At 41.6% G+C, this 13,995-nt stretch overlaps 1 protein-coding gene across 1 annotated transcript; it reads left to right on the top strand.

The window, feature by feature from the left end:
* The first annotated feature begins 513 nt into the window (after positions 1-513).
* LOC112215937 (stathmin-3) lies at positions 514-13,221 on the top strand. Its single transcript, XM_024375445.2, has 5 exons — positions 514-692; positions 10,019-10,117; positions 10,321-10,514; positions 12,134-12,325; positions 12,529-13,221. The coding sequence occupies exons 1-5, from the start codon at positions 674-676 to the stop codon at positions 12,586-12,588; spliced, it is 564 nt and encodes a 187-aa protein (XP_024231213.1). The 5' UTR covers positions 514-673; the 3' UTR covers positions 12,589-13,221.
* Positions 13,222-13,995: the final 774 nt, after the last annotated feature.

A 13,995-nucleotide genomic window follows, 5' to 3' on the forward strand; every position in this document is an offset into this window, starting at 1 on the left:
GAAGAGCGGAGGCTGTTATAGTAGCAAAGGGTTGGCCAACTCCATATTAATGCCCATGAATTTGGAATGAGACATTCGACGAGCAGGTGTCCACATTCTTTTGCCCATATAGAGTAGATAGATACAGTATGGCATAGATTGTTTGGGTTATGCAACTTGGTTTGTGGGAAGAGAAAGACAGCTTTTAGGAGTGTGAACTTAGAGACAAAGACATTTTACTGACTTTACTATTGGCTATAGATGTACAAGCAGTTGCAAACAACTCGCCATTTGAATACACGAAAATAGACTACAAATCGGTTGGTGGTCGTGCACTGCCAGTGGTGCTGAAAGGGGTGTCCTTAATCCACACCTATGCCCATGCCTCTTAAGGTGCCAAAAGTGAAGGCTACCATTTTCTGTTAGTTTTAGATAATAATCCTATACACCCATCCATCTGCCTCTGTCCATCCTAAAAGCCACCCTTATCCTGTGTGTGCGTGCATGTGTGTGTGTCTTCAAGCGCTCACTCCTCCGCCTCTTTTCCTCAACCCCTCCTCTTGACAGACCGCAGCCCGTTAGATCTGACTAAAGTGCGTTGTGCATTGTCCATTAACGCAGCAGCGGACAGCTTCCACCCTCACACGGATACACAACCATTTCTTCTCCCTCATCGCCTTTCCCGTCAGTTACCATGGCGAGCACAGTATCAGGTAAGAGTCGGGGAAAAGCTTTGTTATTTCAAGCAAAGTCGGCTGCGTTACTGTAGATTTGGTGATGTCTCGACGTGCGACCTGTCTGGGTGACTAGTAGCAACCCGTGTGGATGCACTCACTTCATGTTACAGACGAGGCTACCATATAGAGTCACCTAGCCTACCTATCGACTAAACATTAGGCTAGATTACGCTAAATATACACTCAAACAGTAAAGCCTTTGATGGAATATTTCAAACGTTGTATAAACGACAGTCTTTGTGATATTGACGAAAGGTTACTGGTCCTGATGCAGATGAGACCACTCCTTTTGTCACATTGTCGCTTAGCGCGAGTTATGTTTTACAGCACAACTTGCGTCATTTCAAATAATGTAAGATCCCCAATATGACATACAGTAAGCAATTTCTGATCAATATTAATTTGAGGAAATGAATAGACTATGATGCATGCATCCCATGGGCACCAATCAAAGCTCAGAACTGAAATGTTTATCCAGTTAAATAAAAAAAGTAAGCAAAGGAGTCATAGATAATAAAAACGTGCAATGATATAGATTTGGCCAATTGTGGCAATACAATTGCTGAATAGGCTACTGATGTGGGGAGGTAACATTTTGGTCATCGGTTTTCTTGTTTGCAACTTACTCAAAAACGAGTGTAAATGTTCATCCAAAGTTTGAACATGTCTTATTATGATTGTATTGTGTGTGTGTGTGTGTGTGTGTGTGTGTGTGTGTGTGTGTGTGTGTGTGTGTGTGTGTGTGTGTGTGTGTGTGTGTGTGTGTGTGTGTGTGTGTGTGAGAGAGATTTAATTATATAAAGGATTATCTTCTTCAGAAGGATAAGTCACTAGGAGACAGCTATGCAACAAATGGCAAGTAATTCATCAAATTTGTAGATTAGCTGGTATTGCTATTATACATATACCAACGTTATTGTAGTAACCCAAACAAACTGTCCTCTAAAGGACACACAGGAGTAGTCTGGTTTTCATAGAACAAAACAGGAACCAAACCACTACATCTTTAGTCTTCAGCAGTAATATTGGTTAACCACACACACACACACACACACTAGATAAACAAAGAAAACCTTTCTTACATTCTTAAATGGTTTGAAATCTGGATGGTTTATGTCTATGTCATGTAAAAGGTTGTCAGGCGTGTTGTGCCTGGCCTAGTCCTAATTAGCCAATGTCACATGTGTATTGACTGCAGACCGACACCAGACATTAGCCACTAGGGCCAGCAGTAGCACCCTGCTCACTAGACCTCAGCTGGTAAACAGAGAGAGAGAAAGATTGGAGAGTGAGAAGCCTCTAAGGCCTCCACCCTAGTCAGTGGGGAGAGACAGAGAGAGAACTGGAGCTAATATAAAAAGCCTCAAGGAAAGACACCTGGACACCAGTGTGATATCTAAATTCTGCAGCTTAAACACTTTGTCACCACTCTTCCTGGTAGAGCTGGCCTATATCATGTATGTGTGTGTGTGTGTGTGTGTGTGTGTGTGTGTGTGTGTGTGTGTGTGTGTGTGTGTGTGTGTGTGTCTTGCTGTGGATCAATAGCTCAGTGCTGAGCAGTAGCGGCCACACCCTTAGCGACAGAGAATCAGGGGGGTATACGACAGCAGTCCATGTGTTCAGTTGTAATACAGGAATACAGGTTATTTGTTCTGTACAGTGTATTATCTTATAATAATAAAGAATTAGCTAACTCCTCAGCTAAACATATGCTTTATGCCCATTTTTCACTGAAAGCCTACTATAAAGATGATACTCTCAAATGTAGTACTTAATGTATATACATTTGTACAATGGTTTTACTGTTGCACTTTTGGTGGACAGATAGAGATAATGCACATTCAAACCTAACCCAAGACTAGCTAGAGTCAGTCCTTATTTGTTGTCCCTGCCATTGTCTCTGTCCGGCTGTAAGAGAATTGAGCGAATCAAAAGAGGGAGGTTAAAGAACAAGCTCGCAGTTCCTGTCAAAATGTAACTGCTTTGACCGTTGCGCTCTGTTCCAATCAATGGCCCAATTCCATTCTGATTATTCACCCCCTTCCCTTCTGTCCTGGTTGATTCTCCTTCGGGGATCTAAAAGTATCAAATAGGGTTAAGCAATATAGCCAACTAGCTGGCCTATGTGGAGCTATAATCATATGTTTGCTTACACCCAACATAATCTGCCTATCCAGAAAGTTTGAGATCTATAACAAAGGGATACATAATGTTGATGGGAAGGGAACAAGGTATTTTATTGGAACCTTCCCTTGGAATGTTTTGGGGAGGTATCACAGCTTGTGTATCTGTATCTGTTTCTTAAGTGGTCTCGAAAGTAGGTGAACCCCCTATGGTGTTCTTTGCTTCTGAGTGTTCTGTGTCTGCTGGGTTCCCACCAGTGGTATGTCGTTACATGCTAGCTCTTTTTTGATCAAAGTCTGTTCTTTTGAAGTTGTACCTAGTCTCCTGTGAGGAGAGACTGAAAAGAGAGACTGAAAATAAATATTTTGTAGCCGTGAATAGATCAAGACAAGAAAGGCAAGTGTTTACAAAGAAGAGAGAGAAAATATAGTAGGATGGAGAGATCTGGAAATAGAGTGATAAACAAATCTGCAGAGGCTGCCAGGGTAACAAGAGCTTAAGGTAAGGAGAGAGAGAGAGAGAGAGAGAGGGAGGAGGGGTGCTGCTGAGCCAAAGGAGAAATCATATTAAGGTTTCAACTGGAAGCATGCACATGAAATATGTGAGGGCCTCAAACTACTTAATTTCCCAAGCGACACCGAGTTAGTCAGGCAGTGTTATTGGAGGAGATACTATTCTATTACTGTAGAAGGGGGGCTTTTGGCACAGTATTTTGTGGATTGGGAATATTTTGTGGTTTGTTTTTTTGTGGATTGGGCATATAGTGAAATAAATAGGATTTAATAGGATTTCCTGAAATTGTGCCACTAAAAGTCTGATTTAGTTTTCTCCTAGGTTACAGTGAAAATGGTTGATTAATCCAATCGTTTATGCATCATAGACTTATTTTGTGTGATCGTGTGTGTGTGTGTGTGTGTGTGCGCGCGTGTGTGTGATTGGGGGGGCTCATGTAGTAGATCATAGAGCACTGACTTTTTTGCTTCCATTGAACCCCTTCATGGAGCTGTTGGAATAAGCGCCACACTCCATAGACATATTCAGCACCTTGGTAAATATCAGGAGTTCCTTACTTTCTCTGATGAACCTACCTTTCCTACTGAGGCACTTAGGGCTCTGGCACTGCTGTAGAGATGAACTCTCAGCCTCTGCAACGTCAGCCATGTTATGGGGGTCTAAGGGTTTGTTGGCTCTCCACTGCAGGAGTAGACTGATGGTTTTTGGGGGGTCCACAGGGATTATTATTCAGAAGAAAACCAAGCAAGGATACCTTTCTAAAAAAAGAGCATTTGAATAATTTACAATGCATGCCCACCAGCATGGAAGACCGTGTGTGTGCACAGCAGGAGGGAGGCTTGCGTGTGTGTGTGTGTGTGCATACTATATGTGCGTGCGTTAAAGGTGTGTGTTAGGTGTGCGTATACTGATGTGTGTGTATATGTAGTTTTAGCTTTGTGTGTCTGTGTGGTGTGCATGTATCTGTGTGAGGCTTTAGCTGTGTGTGTGTATATCTGTGTGATGTGCGCGCACACGCAAATGGATGGAGGAAGAGGAGGATGGAAGTTGACATCACTCCTCAATAATTCAGCACATGACCAGGCAAAAAACAGCCACTGAGATTACCCTAGCGACCCAGCCTCGTTGTCGAAAATGTGCCTTCTCTTTAAAGGTCCAATGCAGTCATTTTCTTCTCAATATCAAATCATTTTTAGGTAACAATTAATTACCTTACTGTGATTGTTTAAAATTAAAATGGTAAAAAAAATATATAAAAAAATATTCTTAGCAAAATGCAATTTCTCAAGCAAGAATTTTGCTGGAACTGTCCGTCCGGGAGTTGTCTGAGAGAGGGGCCTAATTGGAGAAGCCTAATGGGAGGTATATGTAACCTGAAAACGAGCTGTTATTGGGAGACAGGAGGGCAAACTATCTTTCTTATTGGTCTATTAACCAGGCATTCTAAAAATCCCACCCAGCCAAACAAGCAAAAATGTCATGTGGTCTTTTCAAACAGCACTTACACTAAAAGTGCATTATCATAATTTTCACAATTTCACAGTATCATTCGAACTTTATAGTGTAGAAATATATATAAAACACGGAAAAATCACATTTTTGAGTGCTCTGCCCCTTTAAGAGTGCATCGTAAAGGTGTGAGTAGCAGCCACAATCCTCTGCTGTTTCCTGGCATGATTCAAGAAGCAGCTAAGCCCCTGCGTTCTATAAGGAGTAGGATGAAGTTTCCCCTAGACACTGGTCTGGGGTTCTTTTTGCATTTCCTCTACTAATGCACAAGGCTAGCATTTGGGGAGGGCAAACTGATCCTATACTTTTACAGTGCAACTTTAAACTTTAAAGGGAGGATGGAGGCTTCCTGCTGATAATAAGATGTCTGCTGCTCAATGCAGGATGCAGTTTTCTTCCTGAATAGAACTGCCAAGTAAAATATGTCTGGGGGCACTTGCACCTGCAGACCCTTTTCCTTCTCTCATTCTCTCTCTCCATTTTTTTTATTTATACAGTCAGTTTCACAATGGGGGTAAACACAATACAATAGATACAAAATACATCAAATGTGCAGTTGCTCTAAGGTACTGCACACTGTCTTTGAGATGACATTGGAAGAATGTTTACAAAATATTCACAGAACATAGCAATTTATGCGAGAGAGCCGGGATGACAGCAAAGATATAACACAGAATCTTTCCCTTTTCAGATTTGACAATGCTCTGACCCCTCTTGCTTTGCCATTTACACTGTAAATGTTACACAATTTAATGAGCATTGGAAAAAGTTGCGCAGTTGCTGACTCTCACATTTGGATAATATTTCTATCCTGCACAGATTCTATATTCGGGCTTAAGCCCTTTCAGCATCACGGTGCTGTCCACCTACACACATACATTAGAGACACATGCTTAATTATCTCTTGCATTGAAATCCATCACACCCAGTTGTAATTAGTAGAGATCTGAGACAAATCAGATTCGTAGCAGATCTCTGCAAATGTGGAAGCAGTGTTTAACATGGCAGGAAGCCCATCAGTATGATTTATGGATCTGATCATCTGCGACACTGTGTTACACGACTGCGATGGACAGGGGCCTTACATGGGTTTGCAAGGCTAACATAGCTGAAACATTAACGGCACTTTGAAAAATGTTTAAATAAAGGATCCTTTTTTTTAAACTCCAGGGTGCGTGCTGTGCCCACTTTCCTCATGTACCCATGAGAGTTAGAGCAGGTTGGTATATCTGCTCCAACAATGAGGGCCACAGCCTGCTTATCTATTCAGCAGCAGCAAGCCACCTTAAAAGGCATTGATCTTTAAGAGGAAGTAGTATTTCTGGGGGCTAATCGTCTAGACATGCTCAGGCTCCTGCCTCATTAGCATTAAAGGAAGACTGACTTCAGACAGGACCAACACACAGGCAGTCATGGGGCGCGTCCCAATTATCTCTCCTTGCTCTTAGGGGTAAACGTACCCCAGGTTTTGAACCACTGGTGTGACATACTACAGCAGATGGTGTCTTTCATATACAATATGTAGGTTGGCATGAGTTTCTTAAAGCACCACAACTGAGCAGTACTTTGAGACAGGTGCTGGTGAAATCACAATGGCTCACACACGCTGCCAAGCATAAAACAAGTCACACTGCAGAATGCACACCACTGAACACAGACTGCGGAGCACACGCTACTTACGTAACCCATACTTGTTCAGTGGTTGCATTCAGTGGCATGGTTCCTACAGGAGCTAGGGAGGAACCATGTGAAAACTTAGGGGTTGAGGGGGCGGGGGTACTGCTTTGGATGAGATTAATATTACATGTTAAGTCTCTGTGCTGCTGTGGAGCAGTGACAGGAAGGGGAACATACTCAGCTGTAAAGTACAGTATCTTCATCATCAGAAGAGAAGGTGGCGTAGTCACACAATAAGGCAATTCAAATGGTGAAAGGTCACCAGTCTTCTATTAGTTGATTTGATTGATAGTTAGTGGATATTTCCATACTAGGTTGCACTCCCATATTAGTGGGTCTTTCCCTGTGTTTGGTGTGCTACGGAGAGTGCAGGTGATCTTTTCCTTTTAATATGTGAAAGTAAAAACTGTCATACTTTCCTTGAAGTGGCTTCTGATGAGGTGTTACTATACATTGCCTTATAAACATTCATATAACACCTTAAAGATGAACGGGATAATAAAACTACAGGAGGGGCCTCTTAGCTGTGATATATTCACAACATATCACGGCCTCTCATACCTGTTTGCTTTGTTATACAGTTTCATAATCTTGACTGCATCTATAAGGTGTTGTGAATGTCCATATGGCAAAATAACACTTCATAAGAAGCTACATTAAGTAAAGTGTTACCAAACCTTCTACCTCAATGGTATTAAAACCATTCAGCCCCAGTTCACTCCGCAAACCCTGACTACAGTACATCCTGGCACTTGGCTAATCCCTTCATGTGTCCTATCAGCGACCTCCAGACAAACCCTGCCTTCAGCCTAGAAATCGTAAATTAAATTCCCCTGACAAACAAGCCTAAAAGCTACATGTCCCCCACATTGCTGATCATATCTTAGACCATAGATAATGAGAACACTGACCTTTAACAAACACAATAGTAATTAGACCTGTATTGATTAAGTGTAACTGTGATCTGTAGGCTGCGTCTTCTCCCTCGCCTCTGCTGACTGATCTGGGTGTGAACCTTAGACAGAGCTTCATTACCCAGAGGGACAGAATGCTAAACAGTTGCTTTGTGTCACACAGGGGGCAAGGGAAAAGACTGTAAAACATTCAGTAATCTAGAACAAAAGTCCCTCGCTGTTTCGGTCTGTTTTTCTTTCTCTGTTTGGTGCCTCATGAACACAAATACTGTCTATTATCATAGCTAGCCATCTTAAGCTTTGGTGGGTTAACTTTGGGCTTGGTCTTACCAGAGTTATTGACAGGGCTGGACTACCGCATTTGGGGTCCTGGGGAACTGACCTTCAGCACCGCAATTTTTTTTTGCAGTTTTATAATGCTCTTGTACACATTTTGTCTTGAGGCAAAGAGAAAAGGTTGCAGTTTAAAAGCCAATTTTCTGCAATTCTATACTTTTTGCCATGGGTCAGAGAGAAACATTTGCTGTTTTATAGCTCATCTCATGCTATTGTTCACATTTTGTCATGAGGCTGAGAGAAAATGTTTCAGTTTAAAGCTAATTTCCTGCTATTCTATACAGTGCATTCGGAATGTATTCAGACCCCTTGACTTTTTCTATATTTTGTTATGTTACAGCCTTATTCTAAAGTGGATACACTTTTCCCTCATCTATCTACAAACAGTACCCCATAATGAAAACAGTGAAAACAGTGAAAACAGGTTTGTAGAAATGTTTACTAAAAATGAAATACCTTATTTACCTAAATATTCAGACCCTTTGCTATGATACTTGAAATTGAGCTCAGGAGCATCCTGTTTCCATTGATCACCTTGAGATGTTTCTACAACTTGTTTGGAGTCCACCTGTGGTAAATTCAATTTATTGGACATGATTTGGAAAGGCACACACCTGTCTATAAGGTCCCACAGTTGACAGTGCATGTTAGAGCAAAAACCAAGCCATGAACCAAGCCATGAAGTTGAAGGAATTGTCTGTAGAGCTCCAAGACAGAACTGTGTCGAGGCACAGATCTGGGGAAGGATACTGTAGTATCTTAGAATGCTTCTTTGATTCATGACACCGGACACGTAAGTACGTTTTAGTATTTCATTTGAACCTAGAATAACATTACAGGAATGCACTTGGCGTAAGCTACCTGAGACTTTTTCCGAGCATGGTTATGTGGACAGACATTTAAACGGCTACGGAGAGCAGAAAGCAAACCCTGTATTGAGTCAATACTGCCTTCTTTTGGTAAACATAATTTAACTCTTTATCCTTATTACCAAGCGTCACGTCTGGAGGAAACCTGGCACCATCCCTACGGTGAAGCATGGTGGTGGCAGCATCATACTGTGGTGATGTTTTCATCCTTGATGAAAACCTGCTCCAGAGCACTCAGGACCTCCGACTGGGGGCGAAGGTTCACCTTGCAACAGGACAACGACACTAAGCACACAGCCAAGACAATGCAGGAGTGGCTTCGGGACAAGTCTCTGAATGTCCTTGAGTGGCCCAGCCAGAGCCTGGATTTGATTTGAACCCGATCGAACATCTCTGGAGAGACCTGAAAATAGCTGTGCAGCAACGTGCCCCATCCAACCTGACAGAGCTTGAAAGGATCTGCAGAGAAGTATGGCAGAAACTCCAGATATACTGGTGTGCCAAGCTTGTAGCGTCATACCCAAGACTCAAAGCTGTAATCGCTGCCAAAGGTGCTTCAACAAAGTACTGAGTAAATTGTCTGAACTTATGTATAAGTGATATTTCAGTTTTTTATTTGTAATACATTTGCAAAAACATTTCTAAAAACCTTATGGAGTATTGCGTGTAGATTGATGAGGAAAACAAACAATTTTATACATTTTATCAAAAGCCTGTAATGTAACAAAATGTGGAAAAAGTCAACGGGTCTGAATACTCTCCGAATGCACAATTTTGCATTGAGGCTGAGACAGAATTTTGCCCTTTTAAAGCAAATTTCCTGCTATTCTACACATTTTGCTATCATATGCTACCGGGAGACGACACACGTATCCCTGCGTGTCCGTTCGGTAATCCAACCCTAGTTATTGGATTTGCATAACCATGCATAGTGGTAAAAGTAGATTAGAAGTATCTCTAGCATTGTAATTACAGTATGGGTAGCACCAGGCACACTCATTCTCTCTCTCTCTCTCTCTCTCTCTCGCACACACACACCCACCCACATGACTCTGCCAAAGTGCTGAAATTTAAAAACTAGTCCAGTTGGCAGGTAATGCAATAGTCTCTAACTCAATCTGATGTGAAAGTGCCATTACTGCACTCTCACGTTTTTATAGCAGACACACCTTCAATGTCATCCCAGCTGCACTGTATACAGCCTTGTAATAAATACTAGCCTTCTTAACAACATTTCCTCCTAAAAACCTGGGGCCATGGTTGCCATGGTCACAAAGGAATATGGCAAATAAATATATAAAAATAGGACGATTCTTTTACCCTGTCTTACCACGTCTCGTTGTTTCTTTGTTCCTTAAAGCCTACACAGAGAAGATCAAGGAAATGTCCATGATGTCTCTCATCTGCTCCTGCCTATACCCCCAGACATCATACCCCACCACCAACTACCAATTTGGAGGTCAGCCCAAAGTGTACTTTGTTTTTTAATGTGTATTGTATTAATGTAATGTATTTTGGCTTTAAATTCGTTCTTAGTCTCAAAACACTTTACATTGTATGGCCGGTAATTCATCCTATCTACCACCAATGTGTAGCATCCACCCATCTAGGGTAATGCACAACAGCCATTTTGTGTCTTATTTGTCTTGTCTCTCTCAATAGACCTGGAGGTGAAGCCCATCAACAAGCGACTGTCGGGCCAGTCCTTTGAGGTGATCCTGAAGTCCCCCACCGACCTGTCCCCGGACAGGCCCAGTCCCCTTGCCTCTCCCCCCGCCCTGACCTCGCCCCCCAAGAGGGACATCTCCCTGGATGAGCTGCAGGGGAGGCTGGAGGCCGCTGAGGAGAGGAGGAAGGTAAGACAAGGGGATGGAGGGGAATGAGGGAGGGAGTAAGAAAAGGGAGGATAGGGAGAGAGTAAGAAGTTCATGGAGGTTGCTGAGGACAGGCGGAAGGTAAGAGATGGGAACAGAGGGGAAGGTGAGTGCAAGAGAAGGAAGTGAGGATGGGGGGGTGAGGAGGGAAAAAGCATTTCAGGTTCATAGAGTTCATGGATGTTGTTGAGGAGAGTAGGATGGTAAGAGAGGATGACAGATGCAAGCGTATGAAGGAAGGCAGGGAGGAGGGGAGAGAAACATGTGAAGTATGTTAATTTAGTTTGCTGAGAGGTATGTTTTGAGTATTTTATTAGGATCCCCATTAGCTGTTGCAAAAGCAGCAGCTACTCTTCCTGTGGTCCACACAAAATATGAAACATAATACAGAAGATCAATAGACAAGAACAGCTCAAGGCAGAACTATATACATTTTTAAGGTAAGATAAGGGAAGGCAAGGCAAGGAAGACAGAGGGAGAGAAAGGAGGGACGAAAAGGAGGAGGAGAGAGACAAAAAGCTGGTGAGGTAAAGGGCTATTGACTTTGCTGAGGAGAGACGGAAGAAGAGACGTAAACAGGAGATTAAGTGAAATGAGGAAAAGATCATCACTCAATGGGGAGAAGGAGGTGAAGAAGGAAAGATAAATGAGATGGGGAAACAAATACCAGTCTCTCTCTAGACATCCAGGCTCTCTACTGAAATGCCAGAGCTGTCACACATGAATGAGCATGGTTGTGTTCATTAGGCAACAAATGGAAGAAAAATTACCTGGACTTGTCCAATAAGAAATACCTATTGTCTTTTTCCATTGCTAAACTTTTCAAAACGTTTTCTGTCGCATGCCCTAATGAACACAACCTTGAAAAAGAGACAGATATCTGACATTTCATGAAAACATAAATAACTAGCAACCCATCGCTTCATTATCCTAGTTCAGTTAGGGGGATTTCCTGGGTTTTCTGGGAGCCTTTTTCTACCTTGCATTTCCACTTAAATAGAAAAACTGATGACTAATTATCGTTGTTGGGTGAGAACTGCTTCAATGCTTAATCGCTGCGTATCAGCCAGACCCAGCCAGACCTGTCACTAGGTTCCCTGAGGGAAAGAAAAGTAATGAATGGGGAGAGCCTGTCATCGCTGCTGGAATATACCGTAGGGAGGAGGGAAATGTGTATGTGGAAGTCTGGGGGCGAGACAAGCAGTTAAAACAGAAATCCAAATTGGAGTTGAAAAATCTGGTTGAATGCTTTGACAAGAAATGATCAGGCTACTCAGTAACATTTTGATTCAATTCCCTGATATTGGGGAAATTATTTTATCATCAGTCTTTCCTACAACATAATAGGAACTGGATATTTTACCAGCAAACAAACACTTTAGCATAGGGATAGCAATTGGTTATGGTTAGGGTCAAGGTTATGTTAAGGGACAAGGGTTAGGTTAATTTAAGTGAGGTTAGGGTTAGGGTTACGGAAAATCATAAAAGTTAGCATTGGGTTAGCATACTACTGCCGTACACTGACATTCATTTTCAGTAAATATACACTGCTAACAAAATCTGTGCATGAAAAGAGTGCACTTTTTCTCTCTGCTCCCTAGTCCCAGGAGGCTCAGGTGCTGAGGCATTTGGCTGAGCGGAGGGAGCATGAGAAGGAGGTGCTGCACAAGGCCATGGAAGAGAACAACAACTTCAGCAAGATGGCGGAAGAGAAGCTCAACTCCAAAATGGAGGCGAAGAAAGCGAACCGGGAGGCATACCTGAACTCACTGAAGCAGCGGCTCCGTGAGAAGGTGAGGGCCTGTTTTGTTTTCTCTCCTCTCTCTTTCTCTATTTCGAAGTCTGACGCCCCACCTTTACTTGGTCAGAGAAATAAAGATCTATGCTCAGAACAGAACTAGCTAAGTACTCTGACATATTTCTAGACTGTAGACTACATAACCTGTCACCTGTGTCTTGACAGTTTACTCTTTGTGGTGTTAATGGTTTTTCCTAGGAGATGCATGCAGCCGAAGTGCGCCGGAACAAGGAGCTGCAAGCAGACCTTTCTGGATAAGGAGGCTTTACTAAAAGGAATTCCCATTTCTCAGCTTATGTGAAGTGTGTTTTTAGCGAGGAATTTTTGTGTCAAAAATCATAATTCTGCTCTACATCCTGCAATCTCATCTGTCATTCAATAGGGAACAAGTTTACCTGCAAGATATCACAACTATCATAGCTCTTCATCTCTCTACACATCCCTACAGTATGACATTTTTTTCTCACTAAAACATCAACACCACCAGCATTTCAAACAGTAGATATTAACATTTCTAAATGGTTGGAATACATTCTAATGGCTGGAATTTCAAATGTGCTGCGCACGCCCACACACACATGCACAGACACAAACATACATACAATTCACACACATATAAACTCAAACACTGACATGCATCGCTTTTTACATAAATGGCATGGATTGTTGAAGGGGAGTCTGTCTTGATCTAACTGTGTATTAGACTAATAAAATGTGAGTGTACTGGATGTTGTCAATGTTCTTTTGGGTGTAAGACATAAGGTACTGAAAGGTAACTAGTCCTCTCCCCTAAGAACAATGTCTTATTGCTGACACAAAAAAAGCTACGTTTGGAAAGAAATTGTTATGTGGATGAAGGACATGCTTAGGCAAATAAACTATAAAGGGAAATAAATGGCTACAGTTTACACTTTTTTTAGTTATTTCATGAAATGTTGTTTTTAGAAGTTACCCCGGTAGAAGATTATGGCATGGGGTTTCACACAAGTGTGTTAAAATCAATTTAATCAGTTTTATTTACAAATTCTTTAGAAAGTAATACTTAAAAGCGAAGTCTAGTTGTCAAATAATATGCAGGGAAATGGTGTTGCACATGTCACTATTAATATCTGCACTATGAGGAGATTTGATGTAAAGTCCCTCTTTTTAACTCACCTGCACATTAATTTTCTTTGTTACTTTTCCATACAATCCATTATGTACAATTGCACTAAATATGTTTGGAATAATGCAATATTTTAAATCACAGCAGTCTTTAAAATTACATTAAGGAGCAAAAGGTTTTCAATAGTTGTTTTTAATTAATAAAAACAATAATTCATTGGAATATAATATTGGAATGGAATGGAAATAATAACATTAGAATATAAAATGTAATAACAATACCTTAATTAACTCAGTGTAACATTGATGTGGCAACTCTCTTATGCTTCTAATTTGTGCCTGTAGGTCACAAATGAAACTATCCCCAGGAAAATTGGAGCACAACTCATGAGCCCACCTTCTGCACTGCTCACACCTAATCCAGCCCCCACCTGTGACTGAGAATGGGGAGAGATGCCAATTGAAAAGCTCTCTCTTAAAAATGTAGATAGCTATCTAGCTATTTGACATAAAATGCTGTGTAAAATAGCTAAAAGGCTATAAAGTTAAATTAACTGTAAA

The sequence above is a fragment of the Oncorhynchus tshawytscha genome, linkage group LG16, assembly GCF_018296145.1.
Source record: "Oncorhynchus tshawytscha isolate Ot180627B linkage group LG16, Otsh_v2.0, whole genome shotgun sequence".
Lineage (NCBI taxonomy): Eukaryota > Metazoa > Chordata > Actinopteri > Salmoniformes > Salmonidae > Oncorhynchus > Oncorhynchus tshawytscha.